Source organism: Cyanistes caeruleus, chromosome 20, assembly GCF_971803275.1.
Source record: "Cyanistes caeruleus chromosome 20, bCyaCae1.hap1.1, whole genome shotgun sequence".
In the NCBI taxonomy this organism is placed as follows: Eukaryota; Metazoa; Chordata; class Aves; order Passeriformes; family Paridae; genus Cyanistes; species Cyanistes caeruleus.
The window spans coordinates 5774730-5796162 of NC_141720.1; the positions used below are offsets into that span (position 1 = coordinate 5774730).

A 21433-nucleotide genomic window follows, 5' to 3' on the forward strand; every position below is an offset into this window, starting at 1 on the left:
AAAACCTGGCCGTGCTGCCAGCCTGGAGCTGGGCTGTGGGGCATGAGGGGCTGTGGGCTCTGGCACACCTCGCTCCTGCCCCGTGCCTGCCTTGTCAGGTCTGATCAGAAGGAGGATCAGTCAGCCCCCTTCCTCGCTCTCCAGATTTAATTAACGGGCCTTTCATCTCTACCCTGAAGGAATCTGCTATCTTCTGTCTTCTTAATTAACGTTCATTAAGCAAATCAGAAGAACATTTTCTTCTCTCCGCCTCCATGGCTTTTAACCCTTGAGGGGTTCCAGGTCTGTATTGGGGCAGAAGAAGGCTCCTGGGCAGGTTGGTGTCATCACAACCTTGGTCACCACATGCCAGAAGTGCTTGGACCAAAGTCCTGGAACAGTGGCTGAAGTCTCTCCAAGCACAGAGGACTTCAGGTGAGGTTGGGCTTTGCTACCAGTGGACCACAGCAAGTGTAAGGTATCTCCTTTGGCAAGGGGAAAACTTGTGCCCCTCACCTGGCAGGAGCCTGGTGAGGGGCTCATCCAATCTGGGGTGCAGCTGAAACCCTGGGAATGTGCAGTTCCTACTTCAGCTGCAGCATCCCCACCGCTGAGCACAGCAGTGTCACCACCAATTCCCATCAAGCTCTGGCCCTGTGGGCCATCCCCCCACACCTGGTGGGCTGTGCTGGAGGAGGAGGAGGTGACTTTGGGATACTCCAGCTTTGCCCGAATCCTACTGCATTCTGAGCCCTGGTTGTGTGGTGTCATCACTCCCTAACGTGGAGCCCTCTGTAACAGGGGCAGGGAAATCCTCTCATGGATGTGTGTTGCATCCCAAGGAGGAGGAGGCAAACCCATGACACAAAAGATTTTTGGTTAGAGCATGGTGTTGATAGTCCCAAGGTCATGGGTTCAGTCCCCATGTGGGTCATTCACTTAAGAGTTGTGCTCAGTGGTCCTTTTGGGTCCCTTCCCACTCAGAGTATTTTATGATTCTGTCTCCTGTCTGGAGCTTACAGCCTCAGCACCACGGGAAAAGCAAAACACCTGCAAAACCTCATCTCTGCAGGATGCAAATCCCCTTAAAACTGGTGGTGGAAACGTGCGGGGCAATTATTGAGCTGTAAACCCTTCTGTTTCTCCCTGGAGGTTTGACAGTGGGCCGCCCACACCCAGGCAGCTGCTGCACAGCTCCTCGATGCTGGGAAATTCACCCTTCCCAGAGGAGCTGGCTCTGGCTGTCAGAGCCTGGGTCAATATATGATAATGGGGCTTTGAAACGGCGCTGCTGCGGGAGCTGCTGCCCAGGACTCTGATTCACAGCTCCCCTCTGGTGCTTTCTCCCGCAGTGTGTATGGGGAAGGAGAATAAAATAAATAAGAGTAGAAGGGAAGGGGGGGGAAGGGAGCTTAAATTATAAATGAGTACTAAGTTTCCAGAGCCCCTGTGGGCAGCTCAGTGAAGCGCTGTGGGGGTCAGAGTTCCCCTGTGCATCCCACTTTTGCAAATACAGGCCTGAGAGGTGTGGGTCAGGGTTTGCCCAGGGGCATGGCATCGTGCCAGGCTGCCTCTCTCCCTGCTTGCTGTCACCCTCCTGCCCCCATGGGCCAAATCTGGAGGGTGCCGTGGTCCCCAGAGGGATTCCACTGGCACAGACTATAATTAGCATTACCTGAGAGCTGCTGATGGGGTCTGGTAATGATCTGGTTTTGCCACCCCATGGAGATACCTCCACAGGAATGTGCCCTCACTTGGGTCCAGGGGACTGGGCTGGCTCATGGCAACAGGCATGGATGGGACCCCCACTGGGTGTGGAGGCATTGGGGTGTCACAGGCCCACAACCCAGGCACGCTGGTGTAAGTGGGTGAGCAGTCAATGCTTCATAAATCAGTGTGGGGAGAAGAAGGTGCTGAATCTGTTTCAAAGCCTTTCCTTAATCCCCTCTTGATTTTGGGGCTGCAAGAAAAGTGGTGAGCCCCACCAATTGAAGGAAAAAGCCTCATGTGAGATATGTACCACCACAAGCTCATTCCCAGGGCTGAGAAATGGAGGAACTCGGCTGTATCTACGCAGCTAGAGATGCAAATCCCCAATCCACAAAACAATGGAGATGTCTTGGGGATGGAGCACTGGATGGTCCCATCCCCACGACCTGGGGACTAAGATATCCTGCAGAGATCCCAAACTCCACAGCTCTGTCTCACATACGAATATTTCGACATTCCCAGCAGCTTCCACAAGATGGACCTCGGAGCGAGAGGAGGTGCCGGGTAGGGGGACCCGTCCCATCCCATCCCATCCCATCCCACCCCGTCCCATCCCGTCCCGCCTGCTGCCGCCCTGCCATCCAGAGGAGGCTCAGAGTCGGGCCAGGAGAGCGGCGGCATGGCACGGCCTGCCGGGCTCTGCCTGCTGGCCCTGCTGGCCCTGCTGGCCCTGCTGGCCCTGGGGACGGGGGGCTCCTCCTCCTGCTGGGACCCTCGGGGGCAGCCCCGCCGCTGCATGCCCGTCTTCGAGAACGCCGCCTTCGGCCGGGCCGTGCTGGCCACCAACACGTGCGGCTCGCCCCCGGAGGACTACTGCCTGCACATGGGAGCCCAGCACGGCAGCGCCCTGTGCCACCGCTGCGACGCCAGCGACCCCCGGCAGCACCACAACGCCTCCTTCCTCACCGACTTCCACAGCCAGGAGGAGAGCACCTGGTGGCAGAGCCAGTCCATGGCCTTTGGCATCCAGTACCCCAACTCCGTCAACATCACCCTGCACCTGGGTAAGTGCCCGCAGGAGCCCTGGCCGTGTCGGCGGAGGGTGCATCGAGTGCAGGGGGAAGAAGAGGGGGGTAGATGCTCCTGCATCCTGTAGCTCTTGCTGCCAGTGCTGGATTAAGAACAGGAGCCTCCCCATGGCTTTTTAGGGGGTGCATGGAGGGAGCTGCCCCCTGCACAGCGCTGAAAGACCTCGGGGAGGGTCTGCCCTGCCCATCAGCCCAGCCCCAGGATGCCAGGAGCTGTGCCTGCCTGTGCTGCTCCCCAGCCAGCCATGCCCGGAGCGCCTGCTCTCCCCTTCACCCCAGGCTGCTTTTTACTGATGATGGAAGCCTGCGGAGCAGAAGGCAGATGGTTCCTACCCTGGGAGAGCTTTGCCCGGGGAGGATGACTACCATGGGTGCCAAGCCCCTCCTGTTTCACCCCCGTGCGTTGCTCAGGGTGCCGGCTATGTCTCAGGGTGCCAAGCTCCAGACACATCGTGCAACCCCAGTAGGTTTCCCCAGCTGGCATCCGAGCCTCTGTGTTTTAAATACCGTGCAAGCCGCCCACTTGGAGGGTACTTAAACCCAAGGGGCATGCCTGGCATTTTAAAAAGGTTTTATAACATTTTCCTGCCATCTAAACTCTCCTGGCTGTTGGCCAGCGCTGTAAAATCTTCATTCTCTGCAGTCTCCTGCCATCTGCATGCCGAAGGCGGGTAGTGGAGGAGCTGCGGCTGGAGCTGCTGAGGGGATAGCTGGGTGTCGGTGCTGGGACCCAGGCTGCTCGGGGTGACGCTGGAGGGTCCGTGCCAGCCCCGGCAGTGACTCGGGAGCAGCTCGGCTGGCTGGAGGTCGCTGCTTTCCCAGCGCCCTGCGAGCTGGAGGACATCTGGTCCTGTCCCCTGGCTGGGGCTGGGCTCCCCGCCGGGCAAAAAGAGCAGGGCTGGAGGAGTCTGCCATCCTCACTCCCTGCTCCTGCCAGCCCTGACAGAGGGGATTTGCCGGCCTCTTGTCCACCTAACGCAGGTTGTCAGATTGTCCCGAATCCGTTCGTGGGTGACCCGGGGCACAGACCACCCGAATGCAGCCTGTGTGGCTGAGCCAGCTGCTGCCGGGCAACTTTGTGACCACCAGTCCCAGCTCGGCACAGCCGCATGTGTGGGCTCTGCAAGCCCCGGGGCTTCCTTTCCATTCTCTGTCCTTCTTCCAGCTCTTCCCTGGCTCCTCGGTGGTCCTTCTTGGAGCCCACACTCGGGTTTCCTGTGGGGTCCAGTCCCTGGGGCTGCCCTGCTGTGTGGGTCTATGTTTACACAGCCAAGGTTAAAGCACTGCACCAAGCTCATCCTCAGGCCTGTCCCTATAGCTCTCTGTGAGCTGGAGCATCCTCTGCACTTGTACCCTTCTTCCTGCATGGCTCCTGTATCTTGCCAGGCTAAAAAGTACCATCTTGGTGCTTGGCACATCATCGTCTGACCTTTCCCACAGTGTCTGGGCCCTCTTCTTGTCCCAGCCATGAACGTTTTTATTGCTGCCTTAATGATTTCACTTGGGTTAAGCAGGAAAAGCCCAGCTGGCCCTGGCAGTCCCCTGGAATGCAGCTTGGGCTGAATCCTTGCTCCTGAGCTCCAGTGAGTAATTGGGTGTTTCAACCCATGTAGTGTGTCCCCCCAGCCTGCCTGTCTTGCTCAGTCACACCTCTTGCATGTTCTCTAGCGTGGTTACCTGGGGAGCTTATTAAATAAGACATGGGATGACTTGGACAAGACCCGTGTTTACCTGCATGTTGTTGATTGGCGTTAATTAGATTATGCTCCTTTAAATCTCTCCTCCCTGTGAAGATCCAGCCATGCTGTTATGGTGCATTGGGCTTGCATCTGGTCGATCATCCCAGGTGTCCATAGCTCTTGCATTTGCCCTGTCAGACGTCAGGAAGGAACCCAAAATATCCACGGCTTGCAAAGGCAGCAGACACCAGGGCTCCTCAGGAAACAATCTGAATGCCAATGGCTCATTTTGGAGTGTCTAGATCAGGAGCTATCTGTGTCTGTGACTGACTCTGATTTTCCTGTGGGATGAGAGCCCGGAGCTGAGGTTTGGCAGGGACTAGAGATGACAGGACATGTAGGTGACATGACTGTCCCACATTCTCCTTTCCTCCTTTCCAGAATTCTCTTCTTGGAGCCCCAGAGCAGTACAAGCTGCAGTTTGGGCTCAGGAGAAGGCAGGTGCACATTTTGTTCAGGTGACAGCACAGCTGGGAGAGCACCCAGGGGGGCCCTGGTGCTTCCTGTGCACCCTTTCCAGCATCACTGTCCTGCAGCTTTGGGACATGTCACACCTGAGCAGCAAAGAGGAGACAACTGGCCTGGCTTATTTTCTGAATATTTTTCCTAAGGAGAAATTGGCTGATTAAAAAGCCTCTGGACTTTTAAAAAGTCTGGGAAAAGCACACGCTCTCTCATAAAAATTTCTCAGAAAAGTGAATCTCCTCCACCCCAGCTGGAGGCACCAAAATGGGGCTCCCCCAGCATGGTCATCCCCTCCCCTCGCACGGGGCCATTTGGGGCAGGGGAGGTTTATTGACACAGCACTGCGTTCCCTTCCTCTCCCAGAGGAAGCTGCTCCGGGAGGTGATGGCCCTGACCTCGCTGTTTTGGTAGACAACCCCTTGGGACCGCTCTGCCTGGAAACCGGCGCCCGCCAGGCGTTCCCCCTGCATGGGGTGCAGGACAGGGGCACCCTGCTGCCTCCAGCCCGGAGCGGTCCCAGAGGGAAGGGGAGAGGCACAAGGCGAGGGTGGGACAGCCCCGCTGCAGCCCCTTCTTGGCCCTCGTCACCTCCGGGTGGGCTGGGAGTGGGTCTGTCCTCCTCTCCAGGCTCTCTGCCGGGCGCTTCCCGCATCCCTGATGGGATGCAGCTGCTTTTCCCAGCGCTGGTAGCCGGCTGCCTCAGCTCCCCCGCAGCAAAGTCGCGGCACATACGCGACAGTATTCATATGGGCCCAATTAAAGGCTTGTTTTCCTAGTCCCGGAATAACCCCTCTAACATTCCCAACTCATTATCTTTTCAAATAAAGCCAAAACCTTGCAGCTAATTGTTTTGTGCTGTCAGGAGTGGTGCTGTTATGGAGCAATCCGGGCTTTGAGCTCATCCTTCATCTCTGGCAATTAAGTGGGTCTGATGTTCACTTTGGTGTTTTCTCTTTTCCTTTCTGCTAATCCTTTCAAGCTCTTTCAGAGCTTGCTGGACGCCCCAGGGATTGGTGGCCTCTCTTTGTCTCAGTAAAGATGGAAGTGAGGCTGGGTCCTGGCATGCAGCTCCCTGGGAAGGGATTGGCCTTGACCCTTTCCAACTCTCCATCCCTAAAGCACCGCTGTCCTGGGGATGCTTTCAGTGCTGTGGGCCTAACTCTTCCTCCACAGCTGCTGGATAGAGCCTGGATTGGAACTGCCCTTTGCCCATGCAGCCCACCCAGTGCACCCACACAAGGAGTGGGTACTGCACTGGGGAGAGAGCCAGCTTGGATCTGGACAGGGCTTGGGCTGCACCAAGGAGCACCAAGGCTGCACCCCTGGTTAAGGGCAGCAGGGTGGTGATTTGTCCATTTTTAGCTGTGGTGGGTGCAGCAGGAAGCTGTTGGGATAATTCAGGCTGTGGTGCCCATCGGGTGGCTGGCAGAGGGTCGCAGCATGGTGGGTCTGTCCCCAGGCAAAGCCTACGAGATCACCTACGTGAGGCTGAAGTTCCACACCAGCCGCCCCGAGAGCTTCGCCATCTACAAGCGCAGCCGTGCTGAGGGGCCCTGGGTGCCCTTCCAGTTCTACAGCGCGTCCTGCCAGAAGACCTACGGGAAGCGGCCGCGGCAGTACCTGCGGCCCGGCGAGGACGAGCAGGTGGCCTTCTGCAGCGACGAGTTCAGTGACATCTCCCCCCTGAGCGGGGGCAACGTGGCCTTCTCCACCCTGGAGGGACGGCCCAGCGCCTACAATTTTGATGGAAGCCCCGCACTGCAGGTGCCACCAGGGTGGGAGGGGGAATGGTGCAGGGACCCTTGGGATCAAGGGCAGTATTGTACTCAGCTGCAGTAAAAGTGCTGGCAATGCACTGCATCCCTGCTTGAAAAGCCGCAGGATGTGTCCTGGTTGGGGTGGGTGCTGGTGGCCCAGATCTCTCCACCAAGGTGCCTTCCCCATGTCCCCTGCAGGAGTGGGTGACAGTCACTGACCTGCTCATCTCCTTGAACCGGCTCAACACATTTGGGGATGACATCTTCAAGGACCCCAAGGTGTTGCAGTCATACTACTATGCCATATCTGACTTCTCCGTTGGTGGCAGGTGAGGGGCAGCAAGGCAGAAATTTGGGGACCTCCTTGGGGCTGTGGGACTGGGGCAGCTGCTCCCCACCTCAGTCTTGTCTGAACTGTGATTCTGAGGCAAGTTGCTCACATGTGGCTTCCTTGTGTAAACTGGAGCTGGAAGTGCTGAGAGGGGTGATTAAACCTGGAGACCTCCCAGCAGTTGTCATTTTCCCACTGGCCCACTCCATGTGCTCTATTTGCTTTGTTCCCTCCCATCCTAATGGCTTTTAATGACACTGGGGCTCGTGTTGCTCCTTCTGTGACCCTGCTGGTCCCTGGGCACTCCAAAAGTGGAGCCCTTGGCCTGTGACCTCCTGACTGGCCATGCTGGGAGAGCCTCGGGGACACGATGGGCGGCTTCAAGGCCATCTGAGCTGCTCTCACCCCACAGCCAGCCCAGCAGCAGGGTCACACACTGCACAGCCTGGGCACCGTCCCACGGCCGCTGCTGCCCACACCGGTGCTCAGAGCGGCTCCCCCGCGAGGGGGTCTCTCCGCAGGTGCAAATGCAATGGCCACGCCAGCGAGTGCGCGCCGGACGAGGCCGGGCAGCTGGTGTGTGTGTGCCAGCACCACACGGCCGGCACCGACTGCCAGCGCTGCCAGCCCTTCTACCAGGACCGGCCCTGGGCACGCGGCACGGCCGAGGCTGCCAATGAATGTCTCCGTGAGTATCGCCCGGCCTGGACCGTGGCTGGCCCCGGTGGGCTGCTCTGCTGCTGCATCAGCTCGTCCGGCACCTCCTGCCCTTCCTGCACCTGCTCCGTTTTGGGAGGGAGGAGGATTTGTACCCGGGGTTCCCTTTGGCAGCAGCAGCAGCCCGAGTATTCCTGTTCCCTTTACCCCACGAGTGCAGCCACCTGCTCCTTGTGCTGCTGCACCCATCTCTGCTTCCGAGGGCAGGCAGGCACCGCCGAAAGCTCTCGCTGCTGAACCAAGAGGTCCCTCTGGCTCATCCGACCCCACCGGAGCCTCCAGTGCCCGCCAGGTGCTCACTCGTCCTCCCCCCTCTCCCCCAGCTTGCAACTGCAGCGGCCGCTCCGAGGAGTGTTTCTACGACCGAGAGCTGTTCCGGCTCAGCGGCCACGGGGGACACTGCCTCAATTGCCGCGACAACACGGCCGGGCCCCGCTGCGAGAGCTGCAGGCAAAACTACTACCGCTGGGAGCCGCAGGGAGCCTGCCAGCCCTGCCACTGCCACCCCGCAGGTGCGTGGGGCTGCGCCCGGCCGGGCTCCGGCTGCAAAACCCCTGCCCCAGGGAGGGTGCTGGGAGGGATGGGTTCGCTGGATTGTCTCTTGCTCGGGGTTTCCCCATTTCCCCGTCCTGTGTCTCTCCCCGGCTGGGGCTGAGCCTCAGGGCTGGCCGGGGTCCCCACAGGCTCCCTGCAGCCCCAGTGCGACCACTCGGGGACCTGCGTCTGCAAAGCCAATGTGACGGGCTGGAAGTGTGAGCGCTGCAAGGACGGCTACCACAGCCTCAGCGAGGGCGGCTGCAGGTGAGGAGGAACCCGGCCCTGGGCAGGAGCAGCAGGATGGGACCGGGACTCACCTCCTGCCTTTATCTCACCCCGACCAGACCCTGCACCTGTGACCCCGCGGGCAGCGTGGGCACCTGCGACCCCAACACGGGGCACTGCACCTGCAAGGAGAGGGTGGAGGGGCACCTGTGCAACAGGTAAGCACCGTGGCCCTGCCAGGGGGACAAGAATACGGTCCCTTTCCAGGCTTGGACTTAGTGGCAATACTTTGGGGCTGCGTTCCTCTGGACCACTGTGACACAAGGAGCTGTCACCAGTGTCTCACACAGAGACATTGCCCTGGTGCCCTCCCCTGCTCTGCTCTGTGCCACATTCTCCTGTTTCCTCGCTGTGTCCAGGTGCCAGCCGGGCTGGTTTAACCTGCAGCCCCACAACGCCATCGGCTGCACCAGCTGCTTCTGTTACGGCCACTCCAGCGCCTGCAGGGCGGCAGATGGCTACGAGGAGACTCACATCCTCTCCGACTTCAGCCAGGGTAACCACCCCCCCTGCCCCGGGTGAAACGGAGGGCACTGCTCTGCCAATTTCAGCCAAAAACTGTTTGGGAAGGATGTGGCTGAGCGCCCCTTTTTGGGGCTGAGCATCCCCCTCTGAGCTAACTGGTGGTGATGGGTGCAGAGGGTTTTTTCTGGCTTGCCCCTGTTTTACAGTTAAACCTCTGTCTCTGCCCCCAACTCCACGGGGACAGGCTCTCCGTGACTCCCCGTGGAACCCCTCCATGCCAACCTGCTCCTGGGACTGTGCGTGGCTCAGGAAGGGCTGTGAGGACAGGCATGGACATCCCACCACACCAGGGACTGCAGGAGCGCTAAAAATCAGCTCAGAAGGATTAAAAAAAAAAAAAAAAATATAGGATGGAGCCTGCTGGGAACTCTCCCAATTATTCCCTTCTCTCCTCATGCTCGGCTGGGATGTGACAGCACGGAGGGGCGGGAGGGATGGCGTGCTTTTGCAGGGCTGTTGGCAGGGCTGGAAGCGTGCGGGATGCTCGGGGAAGCCCTGCCATCTGCTGTGTGTCCCGGCGTGTGCAGCCCCGCTGCGGGGACACCGCAGGGATGGGCACCCACTGCCGTTCCCATTGGGAACGGCGATAAAGAACGACACAAACTCTCAAGGGAGCCTCAACAGGAGAATTCCTCTAGTTTATTGCTTCAGGCCTGTCTTATAGACAGATACGTGGAAAGTACAGAAAGGAAACTCTTATTGGTTAACAAAGTGCTACATTACCATCATTGGTCAGGGGCACACTGCCCCCCTGACTTTCTCCTGCAAGGGAAAACAAGAGGACAGACAAACAGCACCTGGCAGTTGTTTTCTGTCTCTGAGGATTGTTTTGAAATCCTCCTATGAATTTCTCAGGCTAGCTTCTCAGGCAGGACTGAGAGGCCATGGGCCTGCAGTTTCTGCAGCTCCCTGCAGCCTGCTCCAAAGCTAGCATCCATACACCCACGGCAGGCACCCTGCTCTGCCCTGCCTGTTCCCAGATGGATACGAACGCGCCAGGCACGGGTGGATCTTAATTGCCTTTAAACCGAGCTGCAAATTGCTGTGCTGCTGAAATGTGTTCCACGGCCTTGAAACTGAGCCAGGCTTTAAACCGAGCCTTTTTTTCCACCCTTCACAAAGCCAATTTGGGGCTGCTCCTTTGGGAACTGGTTTGGCAGTCTCCGAGCTGAGATGCAACCACAGCACCCTCCTGAAGCCTCGCTCCCCAAAACATTCCCCAGTCCACAGTGGAGGGGGATCAGATGGAATTTTCTTATACTAGGTGAAAATATAATTTGGGATGTTTTGATAATAGAGCACAGCCCACTTGAGAGATTTCCAAGTGTTTGTCCTGCAGGGCTGGAAGAAATAACTAACCCTGCGGAGCAGGGAGGAGTTTAACTGGTTTCTTAAGGAAACCGACTTAATGCAATTACACCCCGTCTCTTCTGGGCTTCTCCAGCATTTCTCCTCAGGCTTCCTGTGCTCACCAGCCCACAGTAATGTCAGAATGGCAGCATAGGCAGTGGGGCAAAAGTGAAAAGATAATAATTTCTTTCAAATCTAAGAAAATAAATAGATGAGGGGTGGTTAAGGCCACCCTCGAGTGCATGACAGCACAGAGCCCGAGTGGAGCAGGGTGTTACAAAGTGCTGTCCCTTTCCAAAACTCGAGAGAGTGCTGGGAGGAGGGACAGAGTCCCTGAAAGCAGCACCCTGCTGTTGCTGTGCTGGCAAGGACTCACTGCTCCCTTAGCTGTGCACTGTCACTGTGTCCTGACACACAGGGCTGGAGGGCTGGACTGCCACATCTCCAGGCACCACAGACCTGCCTCTGCGCTGGGCTGGCCAGGAGATCTTCACTGAGTGGGATGGAGAGGAGCCAGTGGATTTTCTTGCACCAGGTATTGTGTGTGCTGAGTCCCTGGGGGGCTGCTCTGCTGTCAGGACCCCTGGAGCTCTCATCCCACTGCTGGTGCAGGAGGCAGTGTGCTCTGCTCCAGAGCTTGGCATGTTTCTGTAGCAGAAGACAGTGGGGGGTACTGGAGCAGTGGACCAGGACCCCAGGAGGGAAGGTTGGAGCTAGCACCACCCTAGGAGTGTGGCTGTGGCTCTTGATGATGCTGGTGGGACTAAGACTGCACTGGCAGTCCTGGCAGAGCTGGTGCCTCCATGTCCTACAGGCTTTGCTTCTCTCTCCCCTCGCAGAGAAATTTCTGCAGAACCAGCGTCTCAGTTATGGGCAGCTCCTGTCCGTGCTGCTGGGAGTGGAGAATGGGACAAGAACAAAAACCGGGGTGCCCCTGCTGCATGTTCAGTTGCTGCTGGAGGGTGAGGGGATGAAAATCACCATGTCCAGCAGCAAGAGCCAGCCCCAGCATGGGAAGCAGGCTGTCACCTTCAGGTATCCATCACGGTGTTTTGGGGAGCCTCAGCGGGTCTTAGGGCTCATTTGTCTGGGCTGCCCTGTACCTGGGGGTTCAGCCCTGCTCTCTGCCCCCCTCAGGGATTTAACTTGGCCAGGAGCCAAGCTGTCCTGCAGCACCTGGCTCAGGCTGACCCTGTCCTGCCTCCCACACTCTCTTTCCAACAGGCTGCACGAGGCAGAGGAGGGTGTGGAGCCTTTGCTGTCAGCCTTCAGCTTCCAGCGCCTGCTCTCCAACCTGACCGCTCTGCACCTCCGTGTGAGCCCCAGCCCTGTGCGAGGTGGGTGGCTCCACAAAACATCCCCATGGGGACCAAACTGGGGTGGGACTGGAGACATCAAAGCAGCATCAGGCTCTCAAGGATGAGAGGGACTGTAGGGGTTGTTTTGGAGCAGGGGCTGCCTCCTCCCTGTGGACACCCCTAGGCTCTCAAGGAGGTATTTTGGGGTCTGTCTGGAGCATTTCAGAGCAAAGCAGGGGATGCACCATCCCATTCCTACACTGCTCTCCTCTCTCACAGGCAGGTTGTCCCTGAGCAAGGTCCAGCTCACATCTGCTCGGCCCGGGCCGGGCACACGGGCTGGCTGGGTGGAGGAGTGCACGTGTCCCGTGGGATACACCGGGCAGTTCTGCCAGTCCTGCGCACCTGGATTCAAGAGGGAGATCCCATTTGGTGGCCCCTTTGTCAGCTGCGTGCCCTGCACCTGCAACCAGCACGGGGACTGCCACCCCCTCACAGGTGTGTGCCTCCCGGCCCCTCCACTCACCTGTCACTCCATGCATGGGTGACAAATCCATGCCTGTGCTTGTTCTGAGGGAACTGGAAACCATTGGTGAGGTTGTGGTTCCCAAAATTTGCAAGTTGAATTGCTTGGGAAGGTTCTAGGGACAGGGCTTGTAACTGCAAAGATAGAGATTAATTATAATGAAGTGCAAGAATGCTGGTGATTTGTAATTCCAGAAGCATTTTTCATGATACCTTTAAGGAGGAGAAGGGAAGGGTGCTGGTTCTCAGAGAAGCAGGGAGTAGGGGTCAGGGCAGCAGAAAGAGCTTTGCTAGGCTGGGTCTCACAGGCAACATCACTGCCCGATGAGAGGAGCAGGACTGGGCACAGCTTTGGAATCTGCAGACTGAGGGTTAGCCTGAGCAGAGAAACAAGGATAATGCAGGAAAACACGGAGGTGCTAGGCTCGAGGGAAGCCAGCAGAAGAGCCAACTCTTGTGCTGCCAGCCCAGCCCCTCGGTGGCTGGTTCTCTTCAGTGGGGAGTAACAATGATGTGCGGCCGGGATGGAGAGGGTTGGGGGAGGCAGAGTGTTGGATGAATGCCCCTGCCCTGCCCACGAAAACACGGCGGCAGCTCTGGAAACCTGCCCTCATCCCGCAGAGCCGGGGCTGGCACCGCCGACTGCACAAACCCCAGCAATGGGGCCAGCCTTTTGATGTTCCGGCCTGGGCGCTGCCAGCCCGCGCACTTCCTTTAGTTTATTTTTCCACTTCTTCCTGCCACCCGCTTTTTCTTTCTTTTCCATCGTCTGAGTCTGCCTGGATGTGTGGAAAATGGAATAACACCCCCTCCTGCGCAGCCTTCCTGGTATGACCCGACCCCAGAACACACGGGGGAAAATCCTCCCCCTGCCTCGTCTCTCTCCAGTGAAGCAGAGCATCTGCTGGAGCCAGGGGCTTCCTTGAGCACTCCTCCTCCTCCTCCTCTTCTTCCTCCCTCTCCTCCTCACAGCCGCTTTCGGAAGGCTGACTCACCGGCTGGGCTCGCTCTGGGGATGCTCCCCGGTGGGTGCCGGCCCGGCTGTTTGTGTTTTCCAAGGCAGGAGGGAAAGGACTCGATTTTGGGAAATGTGTTGTGGATTACGGCAGGCGCCGGCAGCCTCCGCTCACACTGATGGTGCTGTCTGCGCCAGCGCTGCCCCGTCCCTGCCTCGCTGTGGCCTCCGTGTCCTCTCCAAAACCTCCTCCCTTGACAGGGCAAGGAAGGAAAATGTCCCGAGTACTGGTTGGGGATGTGCAGCTCCTCGGTTGGAGCTGCACATCCCTCTCGCCACGCTCAGCGCTGGGCTCTCCATCCCTCCCGCATCCCTGCCGTCATTCGGGGCTGGGTTTTCACAGACCCTCAGCTCCATTTTCCTCCCCGCAGGGCACTGCCGGTGCTTGCACAACACAGAGGGTCCCTCCTGCGAGCGCTGCAGCCCCGGCTTTTACGGCAACCCCTTCCAGGGCCGCTCTGATGATTGCAAGCCGTGCCCCTGCCCCGGCCGCTCGCCCTGCACCGAGGTGCCCAGCAGTGGGGAGGTGGTCTGCACCCACTGCCCCCCGGGCCAGAGAGGTGAGGCTGCGGCTGGGTGGGCACAGGGGCTGTGGGCAGCATCGGTCCTCCTCACCTTTCCATCTTCCCCAGGAAAACGCTGTGAGCTCTGTGATGACGGGTTTTTCGGGGACCCCCTGGGGCAGAGAGGTCCCGTGCATCCCTGTGAACCCTGCCAGTGTCATGGGAACGTGGATCTCAATGCCGTGGGGAATTGTGACCCTGTGTCTGGCCGATGCCTGCGCTGCCTGTACAACACCATGGGCGACCACTGTGAGCGGTGTCAGCCGGGCTTCTTCGGGGATGCGCTGGCTCCCAGCCCTGCTGGGAAGTGTGCACGTATGTACAGCCCTGGGCACAGCTCACTTGCAGCCAAAATACTCCCTGCAGTGAAGGCAGAAGGTGGAAGGGGGTGCCCAGTAGGTTTAGGGATGATGGATGGTCCAGGTTACCCCAAGTGTTCCAGAATGTCCTTCGCCCTCTTGCTGCACTGTCATCCCTCCCCAGAGATACTCTGGCCTGCAGGGGCTCTTTCTCTTGGAGCCCTGGTTGATAGGAGAACGTGACTCTCCGCGTTGTCAGGAGCTCAGCCCCAGTACCCCGTTCCTACAATCCTATTCCCCAGCCCCAAGCTGGGGTTTAGGAGTTATTTTGTTTTCCCATAGCTTGTGATTGCAACCCCAATGGCTCAGACCCGAGGCTGGAGGGCTGTGATCCTGGCACAGGCCAGTGCCACTGCCTCCCACACGTGACAGGCAGAACCTGTAGGCAGTGCCAGCCTGGCTACTACGGCCTGGAGCCCACCGTAGGGTGCAAGAGGTATGTGGGGCATGGCATGGGGCTGCCAGGGGACAGCAGTGGCTCCAGGTTCCCCGCTCTGCTCTCTGCATTGGTTGCCTGCTCATGACCCTCCACTTCTTGTGCCAGCTGTGAGTGCCACCCAACAGGGTCACGGGAGAGCGGGTGCCACGTGCTGACGGGGCAGTGCTCCTGCCAACCTGGTGTCACAGGGAAGAAATGTGATCGATGCCAGCACGGCTTCTTTGGCTTCTCTGCCAGGGGCTGCCGAGGTAATGGGAATGGGGACTGCATCTTTGTCCCTAAAGCAGGGCTGGCAGCCACAGTGTGATGCCTTTCTGCCACCACTGCAGCCTGCAACTGCTCCCCGCTGGGCTCCGTCACCCCGCAGTGCCACGAGAACAGCACCTGCCTCTGCCACCCTGGCTTTGTGGGCTACAAGTGTGACCGCTGCCAGGCCAACTTCTTCCTTGACCCACTGAGCTCCCGCTGCCAGCAGTGTCCTGCCTGCTACGGGCTGGTGAAGGATGAGGTACAGCCTGTGCACTGCTGAGACAGGCACAGCACTCCAGCCCTGCACTGCCTCACTGTCCCCCACGTCCCCCTGTCTTGCCACCAGGCTGACCGGCTGAAGGCCAGGCTGCAGGAGATGGAGGAATGGCTGCAGAAACCAGGCTGTGACGCCCACCTGGGCCAGTCTGCCATGCTGGGAGATGCACCCCGTGGAGATGGACTGCCCAGCCCACAACTCCTGAGAGGTACAAGGGACTCTCCTTCCTTCCACCCATTTCACCCTCTGCTCCCTCAGGGTGCTGTGACATGCTGGGTGGGTTCAAGGAGGTCCCAGGTAAGCGCTGGGCTCAGTGTGGTGTGACCTAGGGGGGAGGGCAGTGGAGGGGACATGCCTTTTTGGGATGACAGAGCACTGCAGGGATGCTCACACCCCTGAGGTCTTGGAGCAGGTAGTGATGGCAATTATCTCATGTACTCTTGTACACATGGATACCCTTTGGGTGCTGAACTCCTGGGTCCCTCCTGAGCACCCAGAGGGACTTTCTTCCCCTTTCATTAGTAAGTGTGAGGCAGGGGCTGGGGCATGGGGCCGCTCCACAGGGAAGCAGGGAGCCCCAAGCTACCACAGTGGCAACGAGATGCTTGTGCTGCCCACAGGTGCCTGGGCCACTCTCTTGGTACAGATGGGGCAGCTGGCAGGGGCACTGAACACTGCACAAGGCCGTCTCACCAATGCCAGCCGGGCCTCCAGCTGCTCCCATCATGGCCCCCCCAAGACCTGCATCCTGCTGTCGGAGATTGGGGCCCTGCTGCAGTCGGCACAGCAGGAGATGCTGCATGCTGCGGACACCCTGGCTACCACGGTGTGGGCTCTCAGCGGCCCTGGGCTCCTGAGGGGCTGGTGGCAATCCTGGGGGGCACTGGGATGTGCCTTCCACGACTGATGGGGTGGGATGTGACCAGCAGAGTGGGTGAGGGGGAAAGCCTGGGGTCCATGTGGGTATAGTCTTCCTTGCAGCTTAGTCAAGAGGAGATATTTTCCTTGCTCTTGCCCCATGTTCTTGGTGGTGCTGGGCTGGCTGGCTCCAGGGGTGCCTGCTCTCTGTCAGGGTCTCAGTGCTGCTGTTTGCGTTTCAAGGAGATTCTCCAGGAAATCCCATGGCAGCCCACAAACTGGAGCCGCTGGGCACTGGAGGCTCAAGCTCTGTCCAAGAGGTAAGATTTGAATAGGCAGAGGAGGCTGTCAACCCAGCTGGGGATGCAGGGGGCCCACTCATTTGCCAGGAAGCTAATCCTGATATCCTCTCTCTGTGTATCCTTGTCCCTGCAGCCACAAGAACTCCATGGCACAGGTGCAGGCAGTGGTTGGGAGAGCACTGCGTGCCTCCAACACCAGCTCTGAGCTCCTGCGGATCCTGCTGGAGGGGAATGCAACACGGGACACGCAGGGCGAGCTGGAGGCCGGGTGAGGGGCTGGCAGCAAGGAGGGCTGGCAGGGCACCATGACCCCTTTCCTCTGGCCAGGTCCCTGTTACAGAACTCGGTCATGGTGATTTGGCACCTGCTCAATGGGCACGTGCTGAGCACCTTCAAACTCATTGCACTGCAATGCCCTAAAGCAGAGGGACAGGGTGCTGTGTGCTGGGGGATTTCAGGAAAAACCCCAATGCTATGTCCAGAGCCTGGTATCAAGTCCCTTAAGGGACCAGAGGGCCCCAGCTGACAGCAGTGTCTTGTCCATGTAGGTATGAGGAAATCCAGCGGGCGCAGGAGGAGCTGGGTGCTGGCATGGCAGAGGTGGCAGTGGAGGCCAGGAGAGCTTTGACAGCCGTGGAACAGGCACATGCTGACCTGGCTGAGAGACTTCTGCAGGTGGCTGCTCTGAGGCAGGTGAGCAGCACCCAAGCTACAGCTCCTGCTGGCATCCCTACCTCCTGCTTTACCACTGCTGACTCCTGAGCTGGGAGATGATCTCATGGAGCTTTTGGCACTCCTGATCCTGCAGCAGGTGCTGCCAATGGAGGCTGGAAACCTGGCACAGGACCTGGCAGTGCTGGAGCAGGCAGCAGCGGCCCAGGAGCCATTGGCTCAGCAGGCTGTGGAGGCATCCCGTGCACTGGCAGCTGGATTGGGCCTGGAGCTGCAAAGGATTCGTGGCTTTGAGCAGGTAATGGCTGCTCACATGAATGGGGAGCCCCATCCCTGCTGTTCGAGCAGCAGGAGGGACCATGCCTGCAGCCAGGGAGCTGGGAGAGGGTGTTTTGAGAGACATCTTCCATTGGGCTTCCAGATGTCCCTAGGAATTCACCTGTCACATGGGAGTAGGCTGAATCCCACATTCCCCAGCTGGATGCAGCTCTTCACCCACTCCCCAGCCTCATTTCTCCTCTCCTCTCCTCTCCCAGCTGCGGGGCCGGGCTGGCTCTGCCCATGACATGGCCACCACGGCTGTCTCCCGAGGAAAAGCTGTGCTCTCTGATGCTGAGTCCCTCCTGGCCAGCTTGGAAGGTAAAAGGCAGCAGTCAGAGCATCTCCAGCCACAACTTGCCTCTCACCAGGTGACAAAGGGAGAAGTGGACAGTTTGGTAAGGCCAGGTTGCTCCCATAGGTATGAAGAAGGTGCTGGGGCATCAGAAGAGTCAGGCTGCCCTGAGGATGAGGATGGCCACTGTGCGGGACAGAGTGATGGTGGATGCTCAGAAGAAGATCAGACAGGCAGGGAAGACTCTGGGAAATTCCCTGTCCATCTCCATCACAGCCCAGAAGACAGCTAGGGAGGCTGAGCAAGTCTCTGAGGAGAGTGCCAAGGTCTGAGCTGAGGGATTTGGGGTGGAGCTGTTGGGCATGGCCAGGCTGGCAGCCATCCCCTACAGAGCCCAGGCTGCTGCAGGCAGGTCTGTGTGTCCCCAGGTGACTGTTCCCATCTCTGTCCCTTTGCAGAGGGCACGGGCTGTGCTGCAGGAGAGCAAACAGGCCCTCAAACATGCCAGCCAGCTCACCACACGTGCCAATGAGACCCAGAAGGAGCTCTCCTGGCAGGAGCACATGGCTGAGAAGCTCAGGGGAGACCTGGAGGAAGTTCAGCAGGTCAGATGGGTCCCCTTGGGCAGGCTGTGTCTTCCAGAACCTGGAAGCAGCTTTGCCCACAGCCCAAAGCATAGGGAACAAACTGGCTTGGGAGATCCATTGTAGGGACAATGCCTTGGGGATGTTCCTGGGATCTCCTGTATCATCCAGCCAAGGGTCAATGGTGTCCCTGATCTATGTGTCTGTCTCTGTTGGAAGGTGGGGTCAGAGGTGAATGAGATGGCAAAAACTCTCCAGGAAGCCCAGGGCTCGCTCATGTCGGACATCGAGACCCTGAACAACCTGCTGAACAGCCTAGGTGAGACCTGGGGGGAATGGAGTGCGGGTTCCAGGGAAAGGGCTGGGCTCTCAGCCACCAGGGCACTCATGCTCACTGGTACTCCTGCTTGATGGCCATCCAGGCTGAGCTGGGTACCCCTGGGCTGAGATCATCCATGGTCTCAGCAAAGCTTCTTTAAGGCTTGTGTCTTGAGGAAAACCCTCAGGAAGAATGAACTGGGGTTTGCTGAATGTGTGTGCTCACATCTGCTCTGGGTACACTGATCTCCCTTGGGATCCTCAGGGTGAGCAAGGCTGGCATAGTCCCTTTGGAACTGAGGGCTGTGCTAGACTGGGTATGTTCCTTGTTGCTGGTTGGTTTTGCTCCAGCTCCTGTTTTTATCACCTGGGTATATTTCTGAGCACCCAAGAAATTTTGTGAAAGGGTGGAAACCACGACCCATTTGTAAGAGAGAGAGAAGTGCCCAGGCCCTGCCTGGAGCCACAGTTCTGTTTGCTTATCTGTGATTACTGAGAAGCTGCAAAGCCTCCATGCCCTGCTGCACCCACTCCCTATAGTTTATGGTGCCATGGAGTACATCCAGAACATCTCCTGTGCAGGTCTCTGCTCTCATCCATTTCCTCTCCCCCCTTGCCCAGGTAACCTGGAGCAGGACACGGAGGTGGACGCAGTGCTGAGCGCCGGGAGGCTGCAGCTGGAGCAGCTGTGGCTGCGCCTGGCCACACCGGGACCCCTGGCCAGCCAGCTCAGCCAGCTGCAGCAGGAGGCAGCACAGCAGCAGGAGAAGATCCAAGCATTTGAGAGCGACTTGGCTGAGATCCGGGCCGACAAGCAGAACTTGGAGGACATTTTACGGAGCCTCCCCGAGAGCTGCTCTCAGTGAAAGGTCGCTGGCTGCTGCCACATGCCTTCTGTGCCCACCCTGCACAGGGAATGGCAGAGGAAAGGACTCTGCATTCACCAGCATCAATCCTTCCCACCACTCCCCACACTGCCCTCCATACAGTATCACACCCCAGGTCCTTTTCCATACCCGTTCCGGCTCTGCATGCCCAGCACTCTGCAGCATGACTCCAGCCACCACCTCTGCCCTTGGGATGGGGGGACACCCGCCTACCAGGGACCACCAATGTTTCTGTGCAGGATATGGAGCCATTCCAGGGTCAGTCTCTCACTGGAGAGTGAACAAAGAATCCTCACACATCTCCTCCATCCCTCCTTTCCCATCACAGCACGGCACACTGGGCAAGGACAGCTTCCCAAGTATGTAATGTACCCAGGCTGTACTGCTCAGCACTCCCTCCTGCCCCAGGAGAAGAGAGCAGCTCTCACACACGTGCTGGAAGATGATCCTGCTTCACAGCACTCTGCAGTGTCATGCTCATGGGCTGTGGTCACAGAGAGGAATCCTGCTGAAGCCAGGCAGAGAGCTGCTTGCCGGAGGACACACAGCTTGCCTGCTTCCCAGGGGAAGTGAGCTCACAGCAGGGAGGGCTAAATTAATGAGCAGAAGCAAAAAAGCAAAGATGGATCCTCACCCAGCTCCTGGAAGGTGGGTGGGACATCCTCAGCCTGCTTCAGTATGAGAGGAGCTCAGGTCTTGCTGTTCCCTCACTCCAGGGTAACATAAGGCCACAGCCAGCTCTGCTTGGCTCACCAAATGTCACCAGGCATGGCTATAAACCAGGCAATTGCCACCAGTCCCAGGGACTGGGTGGCAGAGATGCAGGCAAGGGAGTTGTCAGAGCAGCAGCGGCCACAGCCCCACATTAGCACCTGTACCCCACTGGAGAGGAGCTGGCTGGTGGTAGCAGGCTGTGCTGGACTGGATGGGGAACAGCTGGACACCCGCTCCTTCCTGTGTCACTCCCACGGGGTGGCAGAGGTCAGTGGCTGTATTGCCTTTAAAGGAAAGGCATTTATATTCCCCTGTGCTCCCATGTGGGCTGGGCTGCAGGACAAGCCAGGTCCTGGCTCAGCCCATCTTGTGCTGGCTGTACCGTGACTTCAGGTAGCTGAAGTCATTCCCATAAGACCAGAAATGAGTCCCCAGGCTGGAGCTTGCTTCATTTTTTTAACCGGTTTAACCTATGTTTTTCTGCTCACAGTGCTGCAAATCAGGTTTGCTAAAGTCTTGTGTAACTTACGTAAAATTGCTGCCATCGATGTTGAATTTCCCCAGCAATATCTCTGGTGGGTCCAGTGGAACCTGGAAGGAACACAGAATTTTCCTACTGAGAACAAAGCCATCGCCCTTCTAATTCTGCACAAAAGCTGCCCAAGGAGTGGGGTGCCAGAGCTGCAGTGCTGTGGGGGTGTGATAGCAGGGGCTCCCCTGCTGCTGCCCAAGGACAGCTCTGGGAAGGCAAAACCATGGAACAAGGAGAGCACAGCGTGATCTGGCTTGGCCAGAGGCAGGGAGCCATGGCCACTTACTATCTCTCTGGGAGAACAATTATACATCTCCAGTGAACACACAAATCTGCTGCTCTTACAGAAATGTCAAGCCTCTGCTGTGTGCCTGCTGCTGAAGATGTGGTTCACGCTGCCTCCTGCTCTTCCTGGAACTCTTGTGTTTTTAGCTGGTGCCACCTGCCTAGAGCTGTATCCATTAAAAATTCTTAATATAACACACTGCTATCCATCCAGGATGTGTGGCAGCAGGAGAGCACACTGTACCTGAGGTTGCTGCTTTTAAAGAGCAGGGATTGAAATGCGGCTGCATTTGGGGTGGTGAGGGGCAAATGTCTGAGACTTCCCACTAAGCTCCACGTTAGTACATGATTTTAACATAAGGTGTCAGGCTGCCACCGCGGGGCGTGCGAACCTGGCCGGGACACGCATGGCCGGGACACGCATCACCTCGGCCGTGACCGTCCCTCGGCCTTATCCCTT

The 21433-nt window shown here is 58.2% G+C and overlaps 1 protein-coding gene across 5 annotated transcripts; it reads left to right on the forward strand.

Annotated features, from left to right (window-relative positions):
- Positions 1 to 2203: 2203 nt before the first annotated feature.
- Positions 2204 to 21168, forward strand: LAMC3 (laminin subunit gamma 3). 5 transcript variants are annotated; one of them, XR_015278109.1, is made up of 29 exons: positions 2302 to 2753; positions 6441 to 6745; positions 6937 to 7067; positions 7591 to 7757; positions 8110 to 8298; positions 8470 to 8587; positions 8668 to 8766; positions 8968 to 9104; positions 10902 to 11018; positions 11323 to 11518; positions 11708 to 11820; positions 12061 to 12279; positions 13693 to 13881; positions 13954 to 14199; positions 14526 to 14679; positions 14788 to 14930; positions 15012 to 15190; positions 15278 to 15416; positions 15829 to 16034; positions 16310 to 16386; positions 16502 to 16636; positions 16917 to 17061; positions 17177 to 17338; positions 17577 to 17679; positions 17780 to 17979; positions 18112 to 18258; positions 18457 to 18556; positions 19177 to 20423; positions 20647 to 21168. XR_015278109.1 is itself a non-coding variant. In XM_086857827.1 (29 exons), the coding sequence occupies exons 1-28, from the start codon at positions 2369 to 2371 to the stop codon at positions 19419 to 19421; spliced, it is 4746 nt and encodes a 1581-aa protein (XP_086713953.1). In that variant the 5' UTR covers positions 2302 to 2368; the 3' UTR covers positions 19422 to 19424; positions 19682 to 21168. The 5 variants fall into 5 exon arrangements, 3 of the variants coding, with proteins under 3 accessions (XP_023793973.2, XP_086713953.1, XP_086713954.1); XR_015278110.1 differs by having other exon boundaries at positions 17180 to 17338; XM_086857827.1 differs by having other exon boundaries at positions 19177 to 19424; positions 19682 to 21168.
- Positions 21169 to 21433: the final 265 nt, after the last annotated feature.

Bases quoted from the DNA above. Each gene is read 5' to 3' on its own strand.
- LAMC3 (XM_023938205.2), top strand. From the start codon at position 2,369: ATGGCACGGCCTGCCGGGCTCTGCCTGCTGGCCCTGCTGGCCCTGCTG. The intron at 7,758-8,109 runs GTGAGTATCGCC...CCTCTCCCCCAG, and splicing joins GGCTGCCAATGAATGTCTCC to CTTGCAACTGCAGCGGCCGC. The intron at 18,557-19,176 runs GTGAGACCTGGG...CCCCTTGCCCAG, and splicing joins CAACCTGCTGAACAGCCTAG to GTAACCTGGAGCAGGACACG.